The 26,345-nt window shown below is 38.9% G+C and overlaps 1 protein-coding gene and 1 non-coding gene across 2 annotated transcripts in view; one reads left to right on the top strand and one right to left on the bottom strand.

Annotated features, from left to right (window-relative positions):
- Positions 1–10,585: 10,585 nt before the first annotated feature.
- The window catches only part of NARS2 (asparaginyl-tRNA synthetase 2, mitochondrial), a 131,775-nt gene continuing 116,015 nt past the window's right edge, over positions 10,586–26,345 (top strand). Inside the window, exons 1-5 of the mRNA XM_021704658.1 lie at positions 10,586–10,797; positions 14,075–14,184; positions 15,207–15,327; positions 17,689–17,829; positions 23,632–23,712. Coding sequence (XP_021560333.1) covers positions 10,657–10,797; positions 14,075–14,184; positions 15,207–15,327; positions 17,689–17,829; positions 23,632–23,712 — 594 coding nt within the window. The 5' untranslated portion in view covers positions 10,586–10,656. The remainder of the gene's footprint in view (positions 10,798–14,074; positions 14,185–15,206; positions 15,328–17,688; positions 17,830–23,631; positions 23,713–26,345) is intronic.
- Positions 18,412–18,519, bottom strand: LOC123326247. Its single transcript, XR_006540959.1, has one exon. It is a non-coding gene; the product is annotated as a U6 spliceosomal RNA (small nuclear RNA).

Raw genomic sequence — 26,345 nt, 5'->3', positions numbered from 1 at the left:
TCTTTTTTGTTTTGTTTTTAAGAATATTTTTTATTGCCAATGTATTACATTTTGGCTACCTTATGGGTTAAATTGGCTTTTTTTTTAATCAACCTTTTAAAATTAAGATATAAGTGACATATAACTTTATATCAGTTTTAGGTATACAGCATAATGGTTTGATGAATATACATATTGCAAAATGATTACAATAAGCTTAGTAAACATCTATCACCACCCATAGTTACAATTTCTTTTCTTGTGATGAGAACTTTTAAGGTTTACTCTCTTAGCTACTTTCAAATACACAATATAGTATTGTTAACTATAGTCATCAGGATTTATTTATTTTATAACAGAAGGGTTTAACATTTAAACTGGTGGACTATGAAAAGCCAATTGCTGTCTCCAGTGTGGGTGGGCATTATCCAATCCATTCAGGGCTTGAATAGGACAAAAAGGCAGAGGAAGGCTGAATTGCTTCTCTGCCTAACTGAATGAGCTGGAACATCAGTCTTCTCTTGCCCTCTGCGCTCCTGGTTCTCAGGCCTTCATACTGGGACTGGTATCTACATCTACACTGTAGATTCTCTGGCTCTTAGGCTTTCACATTACACCACTGGCCTTCCTTGGTCTTCAGCTTGAAGAGGACAAATTGTGGGACTTCTCAGGCTCCATAATCACATGAGCAAATGTACATATATATAATACATAATAACTCGCTAACTCATTCACTCACTAATTAATTCACTAACTCGGGGTTCTCTAGAGAAACAACAAATAGAATATATCTGTCCTATACAGTAATATAGTAGTGCTAACTACTGGCAAGATGCCTCAGTTCTTGGGCATCTTTATAGGGCTAGTTGAGTATCTTTATGACATGGTACCTGGCAGCACCCAGAGCAATTGATCCAAGAGAAAAAGGAGAAGGGGCAGTGTTTTTTATGACTTATCCTCAGAAATCACACACTAAGACATCCGCTACATTCTTTTGGTTATATGAGCTAATCTTGTGTGATTAATATGGAGAGGACTCTACAAAAGAGGCAAGGATCATTGGAGCCATTTAGAGACTGGCAACCGCAACCAGTCAGTAGGAAATGTGATCTAAACTATGTAATTTTACAGGGCTCCAGCCAAACTGATAAATATTAATTACTTTTTTTTTTTTTTTTAAGTAGGCTCCACACCCGATGTGGGGCTTGAACTCAGAGCCCTGAGATCAAGGGTTGCATGCTCTACCAAGTGAGCCAGCCAGGCATCCCAAATATTAAACACTGTTTAAATGGGGATTGTATCAACAGCTTTTTGTTTTAAGATTTTATTTATTTATTTATTTGAGAGAGAGAGAGAAAAAACGTGAGCAGGGGCAGGAACAGAGGGAGAGGGACAAGCAGACTCCACGCTGAACACAGAGCCCGAGATCATGACCTGAGCTGAAACCAAGAGTTGGATGTTTAACTGACCGAGCCACCCAGGTGCCCTGAACCAACAGCTTTTTAATGTAACTTGCCATTAATGTGTGTGTACATACACACTATTTAAGAATATATACACATATATATCTCATACTCCTCTATGATATATATTATGCTCTAGTAAGGAATGTTAAGTTGCTTAATCTAATATATTGGAAATTAAAATTTTACATTTTTATATCTGTCAATGTACATGATTCTAAAAATAAACCCTGAAAAGAGGAGGATAAATCAGTTTTCAGGGAAAGTTACATTATCAGCCAATCTTCTTACTGCTGTTCATACAGGGTGGTGGAGCTTGAGGAAATTCTGCTGGAAATCTATGAAAGGGAATATCCAGGTCCCTGAATGTTCAGGCATTACTGTTCTTGGTCCTTCTTTTAACACACCTTTCACAAGCCCCTTTTGTAAGGAGTTCAAAACAGTTTACTGGGTCATCAACATTTTTTGTTTCCTGTTTGAAAAACCAGGGCATAAGCACATCTCCTTTTTGTGTCTTTAAGTGCTTACATAATTGTCTGTTCGTTTTAGACCAATGGTGAGTGCTGATGCTCCTACACATTCCAGGAACACGTCTCTTCCAGACTCTTTGAGGAAAAAATTCTCTTCAGTTAGAAGTTGCATATCTGGGCGCCTGGGTGGCTCAGTTGGTTAAGCGACTGCCTTCAGCTCGGGTTATGATCCTGGAGTCCTGGGATCGATTCCCGTATTGGGCTCCCTGCTCAGCGGGGGGTCTGCTTCTCCCTCTGACTCTCTTCCCTCTCATGCTCTCTGTGTCACATTCTCTCTCTCAAATAAATAAATAAAATCTTAAAAAAAAAAAAAAGAAGTTGCATATCTCTGAACAGAGGTTATTCTTTTCCAAAGAGAGCACTCATTCTTCATGACATTATATATACTGGGGTGGGAGGGCAGTAATCCTTCAGAAGCAACAGAGAATTTCCTTAAATGAAAAAGTATTTCCCAGAAGTCTATAGAAAATATCATGCTTAATATCAGTGGCATACCAAGGGCAGGGCAGTGGGAGTGGTCTGCCCGAGGTGCAGGCACTTATGGGGTGTACCACTGTAGAAAATTTTAAAACGATAGTAAAATGGACCAAAAGCCCATCTGCTTTTTATTTTTGGTTATAAACCAAAGCTGTTTGTGAAAAGGCACTTCCCTGTGAAAAAAAATACCTACACCTTTGTGGAGTTTTACTATTTGGAAACATTTCTTCTTCACGTGCAAAATTTTTGGAAACTTTTGGGAGGGGGGAATTGCCCATTCTTTTCACTCTCACTTCTTCAGTGGAAAATGCTGCAAAAACGTAGGCATAAATGTAGGTATAGGCCGTGAAAAATGTTCCCAGACAAGATGGAGTGATCATTATGAAGCTGTGGGGGCATCAAAGAAATGTTGAAAAGCTAACTTCATTCTTTGAAGTTCTGTGTGATCAAAAGGAAAATATGAGTATAGGAGGATCAGCTCAGATTGTATTGTCTCCTACATGTAATTTTTCTTTTCCAAGTTATCTGGTTTTCTGGTGTGAAATCTTAGAGGTTGATTATACACAGAAATATTTGCAAGCAGACAGAATTCAAACAATTCAAAGTGAAGATGCAAGCCTTAAGATTGTTCCTTGAAGATTACCATATAGAGATGTGTAGAAAAGGCCATTAACCATGCAACCAAAAAGGTGGGGGGAAGGATATAAAAAAATAAACATTTGAATAGAAAAAAAATCCATTTTTAAAGAAGAACAGTAACAGAAATGACAAAAGATGTTGGTCTTACATTGCCCAAATAAATCAAAAGGGCAATTTTGAGTGTCAATTATTTTCTTCAAGAACTAGACACTATTTCTAAAGCAAAGGATCAAATAATGTCAAGCTTTGCTATCACTCAGCCATCTCCTCACAATACACCATGGTAAAGGCAACCCACAGAGTGGGTGAAGATATTTGCAATGCTTATAACTGAGAAGAGCGTATATCTAAATTATATATGTGAGAACTTATGTTGATTAATTGGAAAATCAATTACAAAAAAGACTACTCAGTGGAAAAATGGGCAAAAGATTTAGCGAATTCACTAAAGAAGAAAACCAAGTGAAAATAAACATTGAAAGATGCTCAACAAGGAATAGTAATCGGGGAGATACAAAGTAAACTGCAATGAGAGATTACTACACCTCAACCAATATGGCTAAATTTAAAAATCTGACAAGACCAAGTATTGACGAGAATGTAAAGAAGCAGCAACTCCCCTAAGTGGCGGGTGACGCTGAGAAAAGTCTGACCTTATTTACTAAAGCTGAAATCTGTGTACCGTATGATACAGCAATTTTACTCCTAGATATTATTCCCAGCTTAAATACATACACACTTATAGTAAGTTATGTACAAAAATAATCATAGCAGTGTTACTCATAATAACCCCAAACTGGAAACAACCCAAAAATCCATCAACAGAATGGATAAATTGGGTTATAGTCATAAAATGGGATACCAGACGGCAATGAAAATGAACAAACTTTAGTTATAGGCAGTGACACAGTGGATTCTCACCAAAATAGTATTGAGCAAAAGAGATCATACACAAAATAACCCATATTGTATGATTCTATTTACATGAAGTTCAAAAACAAAGGAAACTATAATGTCTAGACTACATACTGAGATGGTGGCAAAACTATAAAGAAAAGCAAAGCAAAGATTACCAAGACAGTCAGAAGAGTAGGGAAATTGTGCTTGCCAAGGGGAAGGGAATGGGCTAGAAGAGTCCTGGCAATGTTCTTTTTCTTGATCTGGATGGTAGTTAGATGGGTATTTGTTTTATAAGCATTCATTAACTACACACTTATATTTTATATATTCTTCTGTTATTTGCATCATAACAAACAACATTTTTTTAAACCTCCTTTTATTCTCAGCTGTGAAATCCCAGGCTATTACTACATGCCAAATTATCCCAAATAATAAGGCATAAAAATTTGTACGCTTTACTCATTAACCTATTTGCAGAGGATGTTACGATTTCCTTTCAACCCCAATTTCAGAAATGCAAATGTCTACCAATGAGCCAACCAATTAACAAGTATCAAACTCCAGAAGTAATTGTACAAAATCGAAATTTGAAGTAACCTATCTAAGAGAGGACTGTGTCCAGTCTCTCCTAAATCTAAATTTTAACAGGTGATAAAAACCTTAGCCACCCCTGGGAGTAAGTATGTTTTATTTCATCTGCAGTATAATCACAGAGGATTATGGAAACCTATTTTCTAAAATTTCTAGGTCTTTGCCAAATGTATAGACATTAAACCCACAGTCGACCAGATTAGTATCTGAAATGGGGATGAGGAGAGCAACTGGATACATAAAACAACATGAAAGATATTTTTGAAACAAATTTTTGGTCTTATTTCTAGGAATTTATGCTGCAGATAGACAAGTTCTGCATACGTAATGGGTGAACAAAATACTCAGTGTAGATCGCCCTGATGCCCCAGCAGGGCCAGCAGAGGACGAAGCTCCTTCAGCACCCCTGGGGTCATGCTCCAGCCACTGTGCGCTGGTGTGTCCCCCACCCTAAATCTGGAAGGTGGCTTGGACAGCAGGTGGTTTTGTTATAGTCTCTTTGAAAACACATTAGAAGTTTAATAATAGTAGTAGCAGAAGTGGTACAGCATAAGAAAAGTAGTTCAAGTCTCAGAGGGCCTCCTGAAAGCAAAAGGAAAAACCAGGGAAAGGATGAAACCCAACTACAGAGCCAGAAGGGTTTTTCAAAGTGAGTCAGAGTCATCAGGCAGGAGACCCAGGAATTTGCATTTTAACAAGCACTGCTGGTGATTCTGATATACACGGAAGAACTGTACCTAAAATGTATATAAAGTAGATAGAAATCATTTTGAGCCTTTTGCTTTGGGAATGAAAGAGAATTGGCTGATAACATTCAGGAGATTCCTTAACTCTAAGACTCATAAATCATGGGGAGTATTCAGTCAGACACCACATGCATTTCTCTATCACAGAATTCACAAAATGCTGCAGTTAATACTGTCAACAGCCCTGTGAAGGAAGTCTAGAGTTTAAGTGACTTCCGGAAAATTCTGAAGCTAGGGGGCCCCAGATGAGATTTGAACCAGGACTTCTGATTGCCAGGTTAGCGCTCTTTCCCACTATGCTACTGACAATGATGGGTGATATGGCTGACATGGAATTTTGAGGGGGAAAAAAAAAAGGAATAAAGAACATAAAATCTCTAAAAACACTGAGATACTCTGTCTGACCCAACATTGGTAAAAAATCAAAAGTCTGACTCTATCCATTGTCACTAAAGGTATGGAACTCTGAGAATCCTTGTAAGCTTGCTGGAGGTTGTATCAGTTGGATGGGAGAGCAATTTGGCAGTACCTAGTAAAGCTGAAGATGCATAGCTTCTGCACTTAAGGTGTATGATGCAGAGACACTATTTGACGTGTCCCATCTAGTTTTTTCAGCAGTCTTATAATGTAGGGCAGATCCAGTTCTGTGGGTCTTAAAGCTTACATAATTTAGGAGGTTCTTTTGAAGGAAAATAATACAGAACTACAAATATTGAGATAAATATTTATTTAGAATGAGAGAAGTTACAAGAAATTTCTAGAACTTTGGAAATTCATGGCCCTCTCTTCTGAGTTCCTTTAGAAATGCTTCCTAATTGCTTCTCCTCTTCTTTACAACTCCCAGCAGCACCCAGCACTGGCAGGGAGGGGCTGGGGAGAGGGGGATGCTGAGGGGTATGAGACTTATTTGCATAAATTCAAATAAGGGGCTCTGAGTTTACCTTTCATTAGCTTCATGGTAAATCTACCGCTGTTTTTAATAGAAAAACATTGAAAGCAGCCCAAATAACTATCAGAATGAGAATGAATGAATTGTGGTATATTCATATAACAGAATACTATAAAGAATGAGTTGCAGCTACATGGATATATGTGAAAAACTAAATTTGAGTTGCAGAATAATTTATAGAGTAAGATACCATTAATTTAAATTTTAAAACTATACAGAACAATACAAGAAACTATAGATATGTGCATATTATATAACATATATGTATATGTACACAGATGTGTATATATTATACATATATATATAAAATTGTGTGTGTGTGTGTATAATTACATGGAATTATAAAACATGGAAGGAAATGATAAACACTGAATTCTGGATAGTGGTTACCTCTATCCAGGAGGAAAAGAGGGAAATGGGATTGCAGAGAGGTTCAAAGGAGGTCCATTTCCTGGAAGGAGAAAGATCTCAAGGAGATAGGACAAAATATTAAGATTTGATATGACAAACCTAGGTGTTAGCTACCAGGTTTTATTGCATTATTTTCTAAACTCTTCTATAGGCAGAAAATAGGTCACATGTTTTACCAAAAAAAAAAAAATCTCTTGCACTAACCAGAGAAAGAAGATGCTCTAATTCTAGCAGCAGACCTGATTCCTCTATTTTCAATATTTAATTTATATTTTTGTTGAGGTATATGTAAGTGAAATGCACAAATCTTAAGTGTACAGCTCAAAGAATGTTTACATATCTGATATAGGTAAGCCCACCAGGATCATGGTATAGAACATTGCCAAATCTCTTCAGCATGTACAATTCCCCTTTTCCTGGCTGATATTCAACTTCTGGCTTCAGCTTAGATGTCACTTCTTCTAGGAAAACTGCCTTACTCCCCCAGCACTTGGTTACTACTGCTCTTCTATGCATTTTCCTTTAACTGATCATTTACTTGTCAGCTTTTCTTTCTAGATTATGAGCTGCTTTTCTGAAGGTTCTAAACTACACATGTGACTTCTTGTTCTGTTTTGTGCCTGCGCCTTTCCATTTTTCAAGTTAAATTGTGCTCACCAACTTTAGCTTCTTCAGAGAAGCCCAGGATCCTTAGCAATATCCATCCATTCCTTGTCTACACCTAATGTCTCCATAATTTCTGCATCAGGTACTATGTTCCTCTATGTTTTGAGGTCATGACCTTGATACCAAGTTGAGAGTTTCATGAGTAGATTCAAGCATAATGAAAACCCTGAACACAGAGTTGTATTTTATGACCACACAGAGTATCAGAGTAATGCTTGCCTTTTAGAAGCCCTGAAGTTTTGCAAGTGAAGCTGAAACCTGTCATGCTGAGCCTGATTAAAACCTTCTCTAAAGCTGATGACTAATGCTGACAGTGTTCATTGCCTAGACCTGTATTATCAAAAGGTAACAATAAGTACGTTTCACTTCTGTTCCTCACTCCAGGGAACCTCAGGGAACTCCCTGAATCATAGACTACTAGGCATGCTGAAGAAGGCAAGTCCTCTTTACGTTGTAGGGGGAGCAGCTGAAGAGTAGTTTAATCACTGGAGTAACAAGTGGGGAAGAGAATGGACTCTGGTGCCAGACTGCCAGTGTAACTTGGTACAAGCTCGAAACCTTGCCAACTTCAGTTTCTACTTTGGAAACTGGGGATGATGATGCTAACCCTACTTCAGAGGGCTATTGTGAGGATTAAGTGAGTTAATATGTGACAACTTCCTGGCACAGAGTAAGCATTTTACAGCACTAGCAACCATTATTACCAACATAGTAATATATTCATTGTGGTAAGATTACTCTGGCTACTGTCTGAAAGGTGATGAATCTAAAAAAGGCAGTGTCATCCCAACTTGAAAACAAAAATAAGAAAACATGATTTGATCTAGCACAAGATACATGGAGTGGTTTGAACTTAGTACCAGACACACAGATGCTATAGTCAACTTCCAGTCATATACATTTTTAATTAACTACTGCTAATTTTCAGTTTCACCCACCGGTTTCCCTTGTCTTCATCATACTAGTAGGCACTGGTCTCCTGCTTAGAAATTAATTAACCCTTTGGCTTAGACAAGCAATAGGTGAGAGAGTAAAGGAAGTCAGGATCACTGTGGTAAGGACCACAGTTCTTAAAATACACATTGAGGGGAAAGGGGTGGAGAAAGAAGGCAAGACAGAAAAATAGCCTGGGAAGGAAGTGAGCCAATTGGTCACTACTTTTCAACACTTGGACAAGGCAGGCATAGTCAAAAGGGGAGATATGAATTGAAAAACACATTAATGCTGTGATCGTCTTCTTCCCAGATTTTGTAGCCAGCACACCAAAGCCATACTTATTTTTTTGTTAAAGTCCCAAAGCTACATAATTCTGAAGGTGTTTGGACGTTTCCATATTTTTTAAAATTTTATTTGTTATCTCTATACCCAATGTGGGGCTCGAATTCATGACCCCAAGATCAAGAGTTGCATGATCCTACTGAGCCAGCCAGGTACCCCTCCATATTTCTTTTTGAAAGGTTCAAGAAGGCCCAAGAACTCTGGTATATTTCTGGGAGATATTTTTTGTCTGTCTTGAGAACAATTTTACAATTCTTCCAAGCTGTTTGCCCTCCTAGCAACCTTTCCTGCTCACCTTGTTGCAGGAAGTACTCTTTCTTACATCCCAGCATTGCAAAATTTTGATCCTCTTCAAAAACTCAGTTTATTTCCTTCTCTAGGCTACCACTCCTCTTGGCTCAAATATTTATGGGTACTTATAGGTTTATGTTGCAATAATCTGTTTTGTTGTCATTCCCCATGTCTAGACCATGAGCTTCTTGGTGGAAGGGACCATAATTTTATTTCCCACCTTGAGACACTCTATAGCACAATAGTTTAGTGCATGGAGCCAGAATTTCTGAGTTTAAATCTCAGATTTATAGGATGTATTGTATATCCTTGAGCAAGTCATTTCACTTTTCTGTGCCCAAGTTCCTGTATCTGTAAAATGGGCATAATAATAGCAGTAACTCTAAGTTGCCAACGCTTTTTTTTTTTAAGATTTTATTTTATTTATTTGACAGAGAGAGAGAGACAGCTAGAGAGGGAACACAAGCAGGGGGAGTGGGAGAGGGAGAAGCAGGCTCCCGGCCCAGCAGAGAGCCCGATGTGGGGCTCGATCCCAGGACCCTGGGATCATGACCTGAGCCGAAGGCAGACGCTTAACGACTGAGCCACCCAGGCGCCCCTAAGTTGCCAACCCTTACTTTTATCTTTTAATTAGATGGAAACCTTTTCATGGTTGTCAGTGAATTATAGAATTTTTTTTTTTAATTGGGAGGGGGTGGTGGATAAATTTAAAAGGGTCATTGTTTCCAGGTCAAACAAATGCAGATAATTGTGTTGGGAAAAAGACAAAGATTCCAGCAGGCAATGGCTGACATTCCCTCCAGTCTCTCTCCGACATCTTGACAGCCTGTTGTGCCTTCTCTGATTTGCATATACAAGAAGAGGGATACCTTCTCCAGCAAGCTGTCTCTGGCATCCCACGGTTAGGCTCCGCCAGGGAACTGATCACACTTTTATGCAGTTGTCTGTTTAGAAGTGTAATACCACACAACTGTGACTTGAGCAAGGATGATCTATGTCTTGTCTTTCCTTGTGCTCAGAACTCAGGAACAACTGATATCCTCTGGCTAATCCTCTCAACAACTAAGTCTCCTGGAGGCTTTCCTTCTGCATCAGTCCCTTTGCCTCTCAGTGTTCCTCGGCATCACCTGCAAGCTTTAGAAATAAACACCTCTTACGCCCCATCCCAGGTGTGCTCCCCATTTTTCCCCAGCAGTAATACCTGCAGCTGGAATGGCTTTGCTCCGCCCCTTCTGAGCCTCTGGCCCGCTCCCTCCCCACTCCGCCTGCACCTGCCTCAAGCCCGCCTTCTCCGTAAACTGGAGTCACAAGTGCGCACGCTCCTTCTTAACCTTCTCGTAGCGTGATGACGTTGACGTTGACGTGTGACGTAGTGGCGGCGGCCCCGCGTGTTTCAGCTAGTGGAGGCGGTCTGAGCTGTGGGTTTGGAATCTACGTGGGACCGTGAGGTGTCTTGGCCGGCTACGGCGCGTGGTTTTTTGGGCTTACGCCGCTGACTCTGTTGTCTCCGCTCCACCCAGTCCCGGGAGAGGGAAGCGCAGGGGGAGGCTCTGTGGGGACAGAGCTGGAGCCCCTGAAGGGGAAGGGAGCAGCCGGGGTTGGGGGGCGTGGAGCGCCTGCGTGCAGGGCTGCAGCCCAGAATTGGGGAGCAATCGAGAGGGGAGGTTCACCATAGGCAGGGTCCGCACCAGCCGGGATCGGGGCTGGTCCCGAGGAAGGCCTGGGGCATCCGCGCGATGTTTGGGGCCCGGTACCTGATCCGAGCCCTGCGCCTCTGTTCCTCCGCTCCCTGCCCGAGACACAAACCTTCAGCCAGACTGAGCGTGCGGGATGCTCTCGGGGCCCAGAACACGAAAGGGGAGCGCGTTAAGGTCCAGGTGGGTGTATGGGAAGGGAGTGGGTTTTTCTTTTTAGTGACTTAAATGGCACCTCCACGACTAGGCTTGCCTTGTCAGAGAGAATGACAGGCAGGGAAAGGAGAAAAGGTAGCCAGTTGTGTGCGTTCACACTTTTCTCCTTTCCTTGTCTACCGTTACTTTTTGCAAAACTGTTGGGATGCCTGTGAAGTCCTGGAACTTTGCTTTCACGGTACCAGGACATTACCTGTAAACTTGTTAGTCATACAGCAAAATAAACGTTTCCTTTGTCCCTCATAATGAACATCCACAGTTAATAGTGGCTGCCTCGAGCTAGCTCCTTGAGAGCTGACACCGTGTCTCATCTGTCTTGGTATTCACACATGGCTGACAGTAAATACTTGTTCAACTAAACAATTGCTTTTATTCAACTTTTAACCACCCCAAGGCCTAAAAATGGGGGTTTGCATATAATGTATGTTTAATAAGTTAGGAGAAAGAGTAGAGTGTAGCAGTATGAAACTCTGGAGTCAGGCTGCCTAGGTTCAAATCTGCCACTTAGTGGCTCCTTAATTATGGGCATGTCTCTTATGTGTTCTCTGTTTCCTTCTCATGGCCGTGAAGCTAATAGCAGCCTTAATGTCATAGAGTCCTGAAGCTTGAGGTGATAGGTATTAAGACATTTAGAACAGTGGCTCACAGTCAGTAAATGTTGGCTGCTATTATTTCTCTTGTTAATATCACTTGTAACAGCTCCACATAGAAGATTTGCCCTTAAGGGAGTAGACTGAGCAAGGTAGTTTGGCCATTCCTTGTAGGTTGCTGAAACACTGATGAAGTTATTTTTGTTTTCCTTGGATATCCTTGATTTTTAGCAGTATGGCCCCTCCGCATTTCTTTAGGTTTCATATTTTTTCCATGTTACAAATCAAAACCTTTTCTATTTATTCATCATCTATTCATTTGACATACATACATTAATGATCCCTTTGGAGTGGTAAAGATAAAAGCTACTGCTTAGGTTAGAGGCTTTCGTTTTAGTGCTGTGCAGCCTAAGATAGTAGCTACCTGCCATTTGTGGCATTGAGCTCTTGAAATGCAGCTAGTCTAAATTGAAGGGTAAATGTAAAATACCAATTTTGGAGAACAAAATACAAAATATCTCAATATATATTGATTACATGTTGATATTTGGGGCATAATTGGGTTAAATAAAATATTAAAATTAATTTTACCGGGGCGCCTGGGTGGCTCAGTTGGTTAAGCGACTGCCTTCGGCTCAGGTCATAATCCTGGAGTCCAGGGATCGAGTCCCGCATCGGGCTCCCTGCTCGGCGGGGAGTCTGCTTCTCCCTCTGACCCTATCCCCTCTCATGCTCTCTCTATCTCATTGTCTCTCTCAAATAAATAAATAAAATCTTTTTTTAAAAAATTAATTTTACCTGCTTTTAGTGTGACCACTAAAACATGCAGAATTACATATGTGGCTCACATTATATTTTTGTATGTCAGCCCTGGTCTAATGGCTAAGACTAGTAATTGGGGCAATGTGATTGGTATTGGTGGTATAAAAAATTTTGAGAAAATAGAGAGGGACGTCCTTAACTATGTGCATAGGTCAAGGAAGACTTCTTATATTAAGTGACATTTCGCTTGAGTCCTGAAGGATGTGAGTTCCTCAGGCAGAGGAACTGGGGATGGGGTGGTGATAGCATTATAGAGAAGTTTGATAATAACGTGAACTTTGAACTGAGAACTGTATTTTAATTCTAGCTCTACTACTTGGGAACTGTGATTTTAATTATTTAGAGAGGTTAACCCAACCTCTCTAAATATGTTCTCCATCTCTAATATTCACTTCATTAAGTTCTTGTAAGGAAAAGTAGTAAAATATAAAGAGCTTAGAACAGAAGCACATTTTTAAACGGTGCTTCACAAATGTTATCTTTTACTAACAAGTGAAAAGCAAGACAGTGGTGCTTTGGGAATTACTATTGATTGAAACTGACCAAAGAGCACCTGCCTTCGGGGAAGCGTGGGGAGGTGAAACCAGAAAGATGGGCACACTCAATTGTGAAAGGCCTTGTATGGGAGACTGAGGCAAGTTATACTTATTCAGTGTAGCCCTAGAAGAAGTTCAAGGGCTTTCTGGTAGACTTGGGTTCAAATTTGGGCTTTATGTTAACCAGCAGTGTGACCTTCAGCAAGTTATTTAACTTCTTTGAGCCCAGATTCTTTACTTGCAAGACAAATTATAATGATAATCCACAGAGCTGTTGTGAGGAAGGGATGAGATAGTATATGAAGAAGGTAGTAAAACACTTGTCAATAGTAGATTTTTAGTGCATGGTAGATATTCTTTCACTGAAAAACATTAATGGACTATCTACTATGTGCTTGACTGGCCTTCAAAGCAACTAAAGCATGGTTCCTAAACTTTGAAAATATTATGGACATGCAAATAAGTAATAGAAGAGCTTTAATAGCATTGTCTATAGGGTATGATGGGAACACAAAGTAAGGGTCAAAAACTCTAGTTTTTCTAACTAGAATCATCTCCCTTTTCCCAAGCATGTCTGATAGTTCATCAAACACCATCAGTTGTTAAACACTTGTTCAGTGTCTGCTAGAAGAATATTCTCTTTTCCGTGCTAGTTAAATGTAAGTTAGATGTGATCTGTGAGAACTGTTTTTAGTAGTACTTGTCTACTAGAAGACCTCTTATTTATACTCACCCATACCTGTCATTTAAATTCAGAGTGTCTTCGAAAGCTTATGTACTAATTATGTTCACATGGAAAGCTTCTTGAGAACTTTGTGTGATACATTCTAAAAGGGAAAAAAATCCCATAAAGATGTTTCTAGTCTATAACTATATAATCTCCCTTCTGGGAATTTTATATAAAAGAAGACGGGAATAACAGGGCCAAAATATGTGCCCTGTTATTTGTTACGGTGGTGAAAAGGAGCGAGGGGCAAGAAGAAATACCTGGAATAGCCAATATTGGGGAAATTGATGATGTGAATTAGGCTCTTCACCTAATGGAATGTTAGGCATCTATTCAGAATGGTGAATTTTATTAACAAAACAAAAAGGTGTGATGCCGAAGCTGTATCTCACTGCAATAAGAATCATACTGAATTTGATATGCTTAGGGGTGAGCTAAAAGCGATTGATTTGTTAAGACAGGATTGAGGACATTTTTTTTTTTTCATTTAGTCTTATATGTGCGTGTGTAATGAAAATGTAAAATGTTTATGTGTTTTAAACTCACATTTAGAACTTTCTCTTCATTAGGGATGGATTCGTTCAGTCCGATCCCAGAAGGAAGTCTTGTTCCTGCATATAAATGATGGATCGTCTTTGGAAAGCCTTCAGGTTGTAGCAGATTCAAGCTTTGACAGTAGGTGAGTCTTTTGTGTTTTTTTTTTAAACCAAAGAATCTTTTTTCTTTCATCTCTGCTCCCCATTTCCCTAATCCAATGTTCATATTGCCCCCTGAGTGATCTTTCTAAACAAACCGCTTTTCAGAGCTTTGAGGCTCAACTCCAACTATCTGGAATCAAGATCCTTCGAGCCCAGGCCTTTCCTTTTCTTTTTCTTTTTTTTTTCTCTTTCTCTCTTTTATTTTTTTAAATTTATTTTTTAAAGATTTTATTTATTTGAGAGAGAGAATGAGAGAGAGAGAGAGCACATGAGAGCGGGGAGGGTCAGAGGGAGAAGCAGACTCCCCGCTGAGTAGGGAGCCCGATGTGGGGCTCGATCCCGGGACTCCAGGATCATGACCTGAGCCGAAGGCAGTCGCTCAACCAACTGAGCCACCCAGGCGCCCTATTTTTTTTAATTTAAATTCAGTTAATTAACATAGAATATATTATTAGTTTCAGACGTAGAGTTCAGTGATTCATCAATCTTATATTAACACCCAGCGCTCATTACATCACATGCCCTCCTTAATGTCCATCACCCAGTTACCCCATCCCCGCCCCCCCAGCAACCCTCGGTTTGTTTCTTATGATTAAGAGTCTCTTATGGTTTGTCTCCCTCTCTGATTTTGTCTTGTTTTATTTTTCCCTCCCCTCCCTATGCTCCTCTATTTTGTTTCTTAAATTCCACAAATGAGTGAAATCATATAATTGTCTTTCTCTGATTGACTTATTTCACTTAGCATAATAACCTCTAGTTCCATCCATGTCATTGCAAATGGCAAGATTTCAGTTTTTTTGATGGGGGCCTTTCTTCTTCTAACATCTTCACATAATAATATCCCCTACCTATTCTTTGCTTCAGTCTCTCCCAATTATTTGCTGCCCAAGGAAGGGTGAAACCTCTCTCATTAAATATTGGAATGTTCTGATAGCAAGTTTTGTATTAAAACGAGGGTTCCATATAATGATACCTTGTTTATGCTGGCTTTTTGTTACTGTAGAGAACTGGCTTTTGGGAGTTCTGTGGAAGTTCAAGGGCAGCTGGTAAAAAGTCCATCCAAAAAGCAAGATGTGGAACTGAAGGCAGAAAAAATTGAAGTTGTTGGAAATTGCGATGCCAAGGTATGCTCCAATACTTTAATGGAGACTATTTAGGCTTAATTTAAAACATTAGCAGTCTGTTTTAAGTGTGATTATTGGGAAGATGGCCCTTAGAGCATGCTTCAGTTGGACTTCCCAGATAATTGAAACAGGCTATGGTGCCTGAGGAATGTAGAGAGTATAGCAAAAAGTATATAGATGATTGAGTTTTATGAATGAAAGTGAAGTATTAATCTGTGTATCTCTTTGGATGGCTGTCACGGTTGAAACTTGCCACTTTCACGAAGATGCCCAGTTAGCCGCAGTGACAGAGACATCGGGGTAGACCATGTTCTTAGGAAAGCCCTGCCTAGAAATGGCCTTTGCAGGATCTAGAACTGTGCTGTACCAGTATAGTAGCCACTAGCCACCTGTGGCTGTTTCATATCAACTATTTTAATACTAAATCAATCAAAATTAAATAAAATCAGTTCCGCAGTGCCATTAACCACATTTCAAGTGTTTGGTCATTACAGGCAGCTGCTGGCTACCATACTGGATAGCCCAGATACAGAACATTTCCATTTATCACAGAAAATTCTGTGGGACAGTACTGGAGTAATGCTTGGGCTGAGCAAAGATAAGAAATCCTACATTAAGACATATGTGGGGCATCTGGGTGGTGCAGTCGGTTAAGCATCTGACTCTTGGTTTCAGCCCAGGTTGTGATCTCAGGGTCTTGAAATCGAGAACCCCCTCGGGCCCCGTGCTCAGCAGGGAGTCTGCTTGGTTTTCTCTCTCCTTCTCCCTCTGCCCCCACCTGCTTATGTGTGGGCGCATGCTCTCTCTCTTCCTCTCTCTCTCTCAAATAAATAAATCTTAAAAAGAAAAAAGAGACATGTTTATGCCTGTTTTTGCAAGACTCTTTGTTACTAGCTTTTATTTATCACCTGATAAAGAGGTAAGAGGGTATAAAATCATAGATTATCAATCCAGTTTCTGAACTGGAGAAAATGAGGCCCAGTCAGGTGACCTGACTTGCTCAAGGTTGTATAGCTGACTAGTGCCACAGCTGAAACTGATGTACTAGCCATCTGACTCCCCTGTAGTTTTGCTATACTTGTCTTTAAGTATTTAATGAACGAAAAATGAGGAAGTATAGGGAAATTGCATCATTTTAATTCATTTTTATTTCTTTTGGATAATTGGAGGAAAATAAATATAAGGAAATAAGAGAGAAAATGGGCAACTTTTAAAAAAAGTCATTCTGAATAATTTATCAAGAAATACTAATTGAAATGCTAATAAATACTAATTGACATGTAAAGTCTGGAATCGGGCTCTAAGATTTCTGAAAAGTAGACTATGAAAATAATTTGGAACTCAGGAATTGGGAGATGGTAACCATTTTCGGTTCTGCTTTTTTAGAGGGGTATAATGATTATTAAAATTTGCCATGTGTTTTACTCTTCTTAAATTGTTCTCTCTTGGCTTCTTTGTCATTCACCTTCTCTTCCCCTTGATTTCAGGTTCATTGTAAAGTATTCAGACATTAGGGAATTCTGATCCCCAGGCAGTCTCCAGACTCTTATTAATATCATATTTTGACTTTAGTAGATGTGGTACTTACTCTATTATGAAATAAATTAGTATGTGCACTAAAAGAAATAGATAAGACTAAATGGAATAAGCTATCAGTTTGGCTTTTTTACTTAGCTTTTCTGTTATTAAAACTTTGGTCTGAAGGTTTGTTTCTGTCTTCTTAATCTTGAAACATGAGGGTAGGCAGGGTGTAATATTTCTACATAGAGTCATAATTTGAAATTTTTGTAATATATACTACTCTGCCAGATGACAGAAAGCTGTTGACCCTCCCTCATGTTCTTAGCCATGTTGATAAACAGGGAAGAACAGTGCCAATTGATTATAAATGATTGTAGGCTTCCAAGACATTTGGGTGACTTGAAAATTGAACACCAGCTGTGTGTACACAGCTGTAGAAAACATAATCTTTAATATCTACAATATTCTGAACTCTTATGTGCCAAACAGTGGACTATTTTGCATAATTATATCCTAATCTCTCTATTTGTAAGTAGTGACTGATATAAGCTAATGGGTGGAAATCTGATAAATAACAGATTAGCCTCAGTAATACTAACTTTGCCCGAGGTTCCACACCTAATAAGTAGTAGAGCTGGATTCAAACCCACATCTCTGAATCCATCCACCATTCTACTAATTTGGAATTATGTGGACTATATTCACTTATATTAAGAAACAGCGAAAACATTTTAATTTTGTTTTGAAGCATTACTATTTAACAAGTGTCCTGGAAACTGCTATTTATAGAACATTATCTTTTTTAGCTTTTAATTTGTTTTTTTTCCCATTTATTGGCAGGCTTTCCCTTTTAAATATAAGGAGAGGCATCCTCTGGAGTATCTGAGACAATATCCTCACCTTCGGTGTAGAACTAATGCTCTGGGTTCTATACTGAGGGTTCGCAGTGAAGCCACAGCTGCTATTAATTCTTTCTTTAAGGTAAGATGCTTTGTGTGCTTTTAGCTGTTCTTTCTTGTGAAGAAGTTGAATAATTATAACCTTGGAGTATTATCCTGAAAGTTCTGTTAGTCACACTATTTATTCCAAGCACCCTTTATTTGTGTGGTACTTTTTTCTTTGGCTGATTTGAAATTGTCTTTTAATCACTGGTTTTGAGCAATTAGATTATGATGTGCCTTGGCACAGTTTTCTTTGTTCCTTGTGTTTAGACCTTGTAGAATTTCTTGGATCTATGTGTTTTAATTTTCATCAAGTTTTTCAGCCATTATTTCTTCATATATTTTTTATGTTACCTCCCCCCTTTGGAGACTTCAGTTACCTATATATTAGGCCACTTAATGATACCTTCATAGCTCACTGATGTTCTTTTCTTTTTTTAAATTCCTTTTTCCCTGTGTGTTTTTTTAGGGGATAGTTTTATTGCTATGTCTTCAAGCTTACTAATCTTTTCTTCTACAATGACTGATTTGTTGTTACTCTTATCCAATGCATTTTTCATCTCACATTGTAGGTTTCATAACTAGATGTTTGATTTGGGCCTTTTTTTTTCCTTCTGTGTGGAAAAATATGGAATGCTTCACGAATTTGCATGTCATCCTTGCACAAGGGGCCATGCTCATCTTCTCTTCATTATTCCAATTTTAGCATATGTGCTGCTGAAGCAAGCACGATTTGGGCCTTTTTAAAAAAATATCTTCCATTTAACTCTTTGAACATACACAAACATTTTTAATAAAACTTTACAGTTGTAATAGCTGTTTAATAACTGTTTTTATGTCCTTCTAATTCTAACATGTCTGTCAATTATAAGTCCTTTCTGATTGATATGCTTTTATTTTTTATTTTTATTTATTTATTTATTTATTTGATTTAGTGCTTTTAGTCTCCTCATTACAGGTGATGATTTCTTGCCTCTTTGCCTATCTGCTAATCTTTGGTTAGATGCCAGACAGAAAATTTTACCGTGTTGGATATTATTAAGCTTTGTTTTGGTGTGAGGTTAAGCTACTTGAAAACTGTTTGATCTTTATGGGTCTTGTTTTTATAATTTGGTAAATAGGGCTGGAGCAGTGCTCACAGTCTAGGGCTAGTTAATTTCCACTACTGAGGCAAAGACTTCCTGAGTACTTTACCTAGTGCCTTGTGAATTTTGAGTTTTTCCATTCTGGCTTGTGGGAACAGGTACTGTTTCCAGCCACACTGTGAGCACCAGGCATTGTTTCCTCTGATCTTTTTGTATGATTCTTTCCTTGGCTTTTGATAGTTTCCCCACATGCACGTGCTCATCATTCTTCTACCTAATACTCCAGAGTGACCCTCTGTACATCCCTGGAGTTCTCATCTCTCTCCTCTCTGATACTCTGTCCTATGAATTCTAGCCACTTTTGCCCCCTCAGACTCTCAGCTCTGTCTCCTCAGCTAAGGAAGTCTGCTGGGCTCCACCTTATTTCCCCCCTCTTCCTGCTATGGCCTGGACAATCTCAAGGTACTAAGCAAGGCTATTGATAGGGTTCACTAAGTTTGTTTCCCGCCTCAGGGATCACTGTCTTTTGTTGTCTGATATCCATTGTTTTGAAAACCATCCTTTCGTGTGTGTTTTGATTTTTTTTGTGGGGTTTTTAGTTTTGTTTTCATTTTTTGTTTGTTTGTTGTTTGTTTTTGGTTGTTTCAAGGGGGAGGGTAAATTTGGTCCCTGTTTTTCCATCTTGGTCATAGACATATATGTAGTAAGCACTACTTTTAAAGAGTTATTGGTGTTAATCAAGTAGATTGGTATGCAGCTAAAGGCATTACTTAGCTTTGCTTGTCATCTGCTTCCCCCTACCCAGGAAAGCCACTGGGGAATATAGTGGTTAAGTTTATGAGGTCAAGGGACCCTCCCCTCAGGTGGATGAGAGGGCCCCAAAGGCCAGGAGTGGCCCAGCAGATGAAGTTCAGTGTTATTCCAAGTGGTTCTGGAGCTCTTCCTATGCCACTTCTCCAGATCCAGCTGATTGGCAGAGATTGTCTAACATACCCTTCCCTTGGATGCATCCAAATTCATGCAGGCCCAGCCCTACTGTAGTTTACCTAGAGAGTTCTTGCTCTTTGAAAAGCTCCTTCAGAGTTAGTTTCTGGTGAAACAGCTAAAGAGCATTGTGGCTTTGAAGCATATAGTTTTGAATAAACAAAGAAAAATAATCACATTATACTATGTCATCCTATTATATAGTTTGAAAGGGTGCATTTCCATATGCTCTCATAAACTTTCTTATGCAGCTTCCATATGGCTTTTCAGTAGTGCTTAACCACAGAAGCAGAAAATTTGTTCAGATCTAAAAATGTTTCTTGCCCCATATGGCTTTAAATAGTGGATAAAGTAGACCTGCTTCAATACTGAAAATTTTGTAGATTTCTGGCCACTAGATGGTGATATTGGCAGTCCATTGGCAAGTGAGCTTTACCTACTTTATACATTTATTACTGGCAGCTTTTACAAATGTGTAAACAATTTAACAAACTGGGAAAAATCTGAAATAAAAAAATAAGCAAAATAACATTTTAAGTAGTTGCAAATAATGAATTTTAGCACTATTGGTTATAGTTATAAAGGCAGGTAATTTTTGAGTGCTATCAATTCAGTTTTTAATTGTAAAGCCCTGGAAAATATAATCCTGGTAATTCTATAATGTTACCCACTTGTATATATAACACTTAGGACTGAATTGAAATCACAGAATACGATAGGGCATATTAAATAATAGTTATATGTTATCTAGTACTTGGTACTATTTCTGTGACTTACTACTTTAGACTCCCTAAAAGATGTTGAGACTCAAAATCTAAGAGTTTCATACCTTAAAGTATCCTAACTTAAAAGGTACTGTTCTAGTTGCTATTTTTTCCTAATATTTCTAGGTTAGAAAATCATTTTTTGGTTTGAGTATCAAAAATATTTTGTGTATAAGTTGGTTTGTGCATAAAAGTGACACCTTTGCTGTGTACTAAAACTTGGATATCTAGAATCCTCAAGGTATGAATTATTTAGAAGAGCTGAGTTTCTCCCATAACGGAGTAGTTAGGCACAATTTTTTTTTCTAATTTCCAATGGAGGTTATCCTAAAATATATTACATGGTTCCCTGGCTTCCTAATTGAGCCAATAGAAGAGTTTACCCTTTCTTGATGAGTCCAGATTCTTCCTTTTGAGTATCAGGTTTTCCTTCTTCTGTATGGCAAGGCCTTAAAAGCCTGTCAGGGTGTATTCTTTGCTGCTCTGTTGAATGACCCCAGACTACTGTGTCTTTGAGTTCCTGTGACTGTTTTTTATGGATTTTTTTTTTTTTTTTTTTTTGGTCTTCTTGCTGTCACTTTTTGTTGCCAGTGGCTAGCAATTGTTGTCATGTTTCTTCCTTGTTGATTCTGATTAAATAATGATGCTTACTTTGTGTGAGTGTAAAAGAAAAATACAGTCCATGAGGTTTTGAGTGATGTGCATGGGCCTTAGTATGTGAATTTTATAAATTTCAGATACTCAGTGTCTTATAAAATATCTGGTTCTAAAATGTGTATCAAAAATATTTAGATATTTAGAGGTGGCAGGTGGAATCAGAAAAATTGGGTGAGTAGGGGTGCCTGGGTGGCTCAGTCGGTTAAGCGTCTGCCTTTGGCTCAGGTCATGATCCTAGGGTCCTGGTATTGAGCCCCGCATCAGGGTCGGGCTCCCAGCTCAGCAGGGAGCCTGCTGCTCCCTCTGCCCCTCCCCCATGGGGCTCCTTGCTCAGCAGGTAGCCTTCTTCTGCCTCTACCTCTGCCCCTCCTCCCTGCTGGTGTCTTCTCTCGCTCTCTCTTTCAAATAAATAAATAAATCTTAAGGGGGGAAAAAAAGAAAAGAAAAATTGGGTAAGTGTGTACTTTTATTTTTGGCTCCTTCTCTGGCCTTCCTATTTCTAGTTAGGAACCCCTTTACTGTAGGATGGGATAAATATCTGACACTGTTACCCTGGTGGAGGCAGACAGTATTCCCCCACTCCTTGCTGTTTATTTTCCTTTTTATTTTTCTACTTCCCTATCCACTTGCTCTTTTTTGGATTTTGTTCTCTATGCTTTATTATTCTACCTTTGGAGTCTGTTCTTTATAGCTTTTGGTGGGAATGTTACAGACTTTGATATAAGCCTTCTAGCAGCATTAAGGCTTAAAAAGCTGGTGATACCTTTTGAAAGGTTTAGCATTAATTGAGTATTAAGAATAATTCCCACTACTTGAGTGATTTTTTCTTTTTAAACCCAGATAGTTTTTTTCACAAGATTTGCAGTTTTGTTTCTTGTGGCAATTGACCAGTTCTAACTTTGGCAATTATATTTAGCCGTTAGATTTTCTCCTCCCTCTCCCCCTCCCTCTCACCACCCTCATTTCCTTTGGATTTTTCACTTCCTTTCTTTGTTTACTGCACTCCTGCTCATAGTTGCCTGTATTCATGTGGAATAAATGATTCATGTCCATAATTCTGGTTCCTAGGAGATAAAAATTTTATGCAGTAATGTTATTGATTACATTTCATTCGTTCTCTATAATGTGCTTTGTGCGGCACCTCTAGGCACGTAGCTCCCAGGTTAAGTATATATTTGAATATTTTCTGAGACTCCTAATTTATAGCTTGAATATTTAATCAGTCTACATCATAAGACAAGTTGTTAACTGGGTACTTTTTATCATAGCCAGAATACTTGAATTCCACCTTTTTAAGAAGGGAAGGGCAAATTTGGGAGGCGGCTGGTGTAATGCACTGAAACATTTTACATTCCATCAGTGATGGGTATAATAAGGCAGAGATTAAATGTGCATGTATGAATTCATTGCACTGACCTCAAGATCAAAATTTTCGTGTGAAACACATACTGTTGTGTCTCTGCAGCGTAAGTTCTACACCCACCTGCAACATTTACACTGAATGTAACCTTTTGCCACATCCATAGTCAAAATGAAAGAAGCATAACCTTGAAGTTGGTGGGTTATTTCAGTCCTACTAGCAAACAGCTTTTGTGGTTCACTAATGGAAATAGCTCAGACTTCGGAGCGGAAGAATTGAAATTGGGCGCCTCAGTAATGGATGGATTTGATGCTCAGAATCTTCCTTGAGGCAAAGGAAGTGCACTGCCTATGCTGTGTGTAGTGTTCTGTGCCATCAATTTGATGACAGACTTCCTAAAAATCATTTCTGCCTTTGTTGCTATTTATTTCTTCAGTCCCTATTTGCCAACTTTAATTTTTCTCCTTTTTTGGTGGTTTGTGACAATTGGGGGTCTCATTCCAAAATAACAACTGAACTTCATATTGATCACTTCGTAGTCCCTTAGCAGTGCAGGCAACATCGTTGCGCATTAGCCTTGAGTGACTGTGTGTGTGTGTATGTGTGTGTGTGTTGATTCACTACCAGTGTGTTAGAGAAGTGGGAAGAAAAAATACACCAGAGAGACCTTAAAGGCCTAGGTTCCAGTCCTGGCTCTCTCTGCCATCGACTAGTTGTGTGAATTTTTCATTAAGTCTCTCTGCGTCTCAATTTCCTTATCTTTGAAATCATGTTGGACTAGAGAATGTCTAAGTCAGTTCTTGATTTAAAATTCATTGTGCTTCTCTGCACAGTAAAACACTCAACTTGATATCTCAGTAGTTATACTTGGGGGGTTAGCGATTTGATATGGCATTCTCTTAGTGCTCTTTTAATAGTATAATCAGTTGTATGATCTTAGAATTGTTTTATATACAAATACACTGAAAAAAGTGTGTTTTCTTTTCTTCCAGGACAGTGGCTTTGTGCATATTCATACTCCAATAATCACATCCAATGACTGTGAGGGGGCTGGAGAATTGTTCCAAGTTGAAGTAAGTTGTGCTTACCATCTTGAGGCATAGGTTGCTCTTTGATATTTTTCTTCGGAGGGTTTCCTTTAAATTTAATAATGGTTGTGTGGATAGACCATACTAAAACTTGAAGATTTGTCAATGGTAATCCTTAAAGAACAGGTATAGAAAATTCAAACTTCTCCGATTTCCTGTCCTACTGGCTATATTACTGACATTGTGACTGAAAGGAATGAATTTTAAATTAGTACTCCATTTGCTTTCCTTATATAACTGTGAATTGGTGAACTAGAGACACTTGAAGAGATTAATAAAGCTTTTAAGATCTCTTTCATGCACATTCAACCCCCAGTTAATATTTTTGGATGTAAGTTATATTTTAAAAGATAAAATAAGAAAACATACATTAGCATATTTTCTTTTCCAAAGTCTTTAAAGAACACATTTATTTTATAAGAAATTATTTATGTTCCATATACCTCATGAAGGCTCTGTTTGGTTTTTTTTTAAAGATTTTATTTATTTATTAGAGAGAGAGAGAGCATGAGAGGGGGGAGGGTCAAAGGGAGAAGCAGGCTCCCTGTCGAGCAGGGAGCCCCATGTGGGACTCGATTCCGGGACTCCAGGATCATGACCTGAGCTGAAGGCAGTCGCTTAACCAACTGAGCCACCCAGGCACCCCTGAAGGCTCTGATTTTAATTCCTTGTTCAGCAATAATTTTTTGAGCTCCTGGTATATGCCAGGCATGTCAGCTTACCCTTGTTGCACATTATTTAAAAGTTACCAGTTTTTCTTACTTGTAGGCAGTTGAAAGCCTTTCATTTACCAATTTCACAACCTATTTAACATCATTGGCCAGTAGTATAATAATGGGCAGAGAGAAATGTATGTTGATAAATGGTGCTTTTTGTATTTCTTTCATTTATTCAGTGATTTCTTTATCTCTAAGAAGTCAAGATTCTTATTTATACATCTGGGTGATTCCATCAAATGACAAGACCTGTGTATAACTGCTCTGTTCTGGTTCAGTACATTTGGACTCTTGATAATGATGCTTACTCTTCTTATTATTGAACAAAGTATTTACTGGGAGAAGTTGTCCTGATGTGTTGAAGTCATTATTTAAAATGATAATCAAATGCTGTCTGTATTCATACGTAGTTTGAAGAAATCTTGATAGCCTTCTGCAAAAAGCAGAATAAAAATGCTTTGTTGAACATTTAAACTGGGATTGTTAACATCTGTAAATGTGAGTTCAAAAAAGGCAGCAAATGATAATAGTACATAAATCGTGAAAAACATTCTCTTCTAGGCGTTTATATTGTTTATTTTCTCTTTGTACCTTAATAGTCTTCTGAATGTTGAAGTGAGGAATTACCCACCTTAAGTACATTTCATAATCCCTTAATCTAAACCACTGAATATTAAAAAGGAAATGATGGGAAGGAAAGGTATAATTTAAAGGAGTTTTACAAATAAGAAAGTAATTATTAAAGAGACCCAAATTAGGGGCGCCTGGGTGGCTCAGTCGTTAAGCGTCTGCCTTCGGCTCAGGTCATGATCCCAGGGTCCTGGGATCGAGCCCCGCATCGGGCTCCCTGCTCCGCGGGAAGCCTGCTTCTCCCTCTCCCACTCCCACTCCCGCTGCTTGTGTTCCCTCTCTCGCTGTATCTCTCTCTGTCAAATAAATAAAATCTTTAAAAAAAAAAAAAAAAAGAGACCCAAATTAAGCAAGTAAAAAAAAATCTGTAACAAACTGAAATAATGATACATTTGGAGATAACTACTTTGCTACCGGGGAAATCCCATAAGCAAGTCTGAATGATTACAGTATATGTGTTTTGGCCTTTAAAAAACACAAGGCAAGTTACCAGGTAAGTATAAATATAGAGGAAGGGGAAAATACGTATTTCTGAAGCTAAACAAATGAGAAGTGTTCAATGTTTGTAGCCTTTCATGGCCAGGTTGAGGAATTTCCCATTAGTGGAATTAGACTTGCCTATTCAGGGTACCAGAAAGAGATGCTTTTGAATTTGTTAGTCCTAGGCTCCTGCCGTCAGGCTCTAGATCAGATCTCAGCAATTTGTGGCTTTTTGCTATGACCCGCTGTCTTTGTTGCTTTCAGAAGCTTGGTTTAGAAGACTTGTCTTCTGCCCCTGCCAACCCTCTATCCTTTGAAAGCAAGACCTTCTTATTCCCACCTCACACATGTCTGTACAGTACTTCCATTCTTCATTGTGTTAATTTTGTCCTGACTGCCTATAAAGGCATTGGGGTTTGAATCTTGGTACCCCACTGTTAGGAGTAAGTGGAGTTTCATATTTAAATTCTTCTCTTGGGGGTGCCTGGGTGGCTCAGTCATTAAGCGTCTGCCTTTGGCTCAGGTCATGATCCCGGGGTCCTGGGATCGAGCCCCTCATCGGGCTCCCTGCTCCGCGGGAAGCCTGCTTCTCCCTGTCCCACTCCCCCTGCTTGTGTTCCCTCTCTCACTGTGTCTCTCTCTGTCAAATAAATAAATAAAATCTTTAAAAAAAACCACAAAAAACCTTGTAGCGTGTGAGTGGCTCAGTCGGTTAAGTGTCTGACTCTTCATTTCTGCCCAGGTCATGATCTCAGGGTCGTGAGATCGAGCCCCACATCAGGCTCCACACTC

The sequence above is a fragment of the Neomonachus schauinslandi genome, chromosome 11 (assembly GCF_002201575.2).
Source record: "Neomonachus schauinslandi chromosome 11, ASM220157v2, whole genome shotgun sequence".
NCBI classification, from domain to species: Eukaryota; Metazoa; Chordata; class Mammalia; order Carnivora; family Phocidae; genus Neomonachus; species Neomonachus schauinslandi.
Note: the sequence above shows the minus strand (reverse complement) of the source record. Positions and strands in the feature narration are given on the sequence as shown.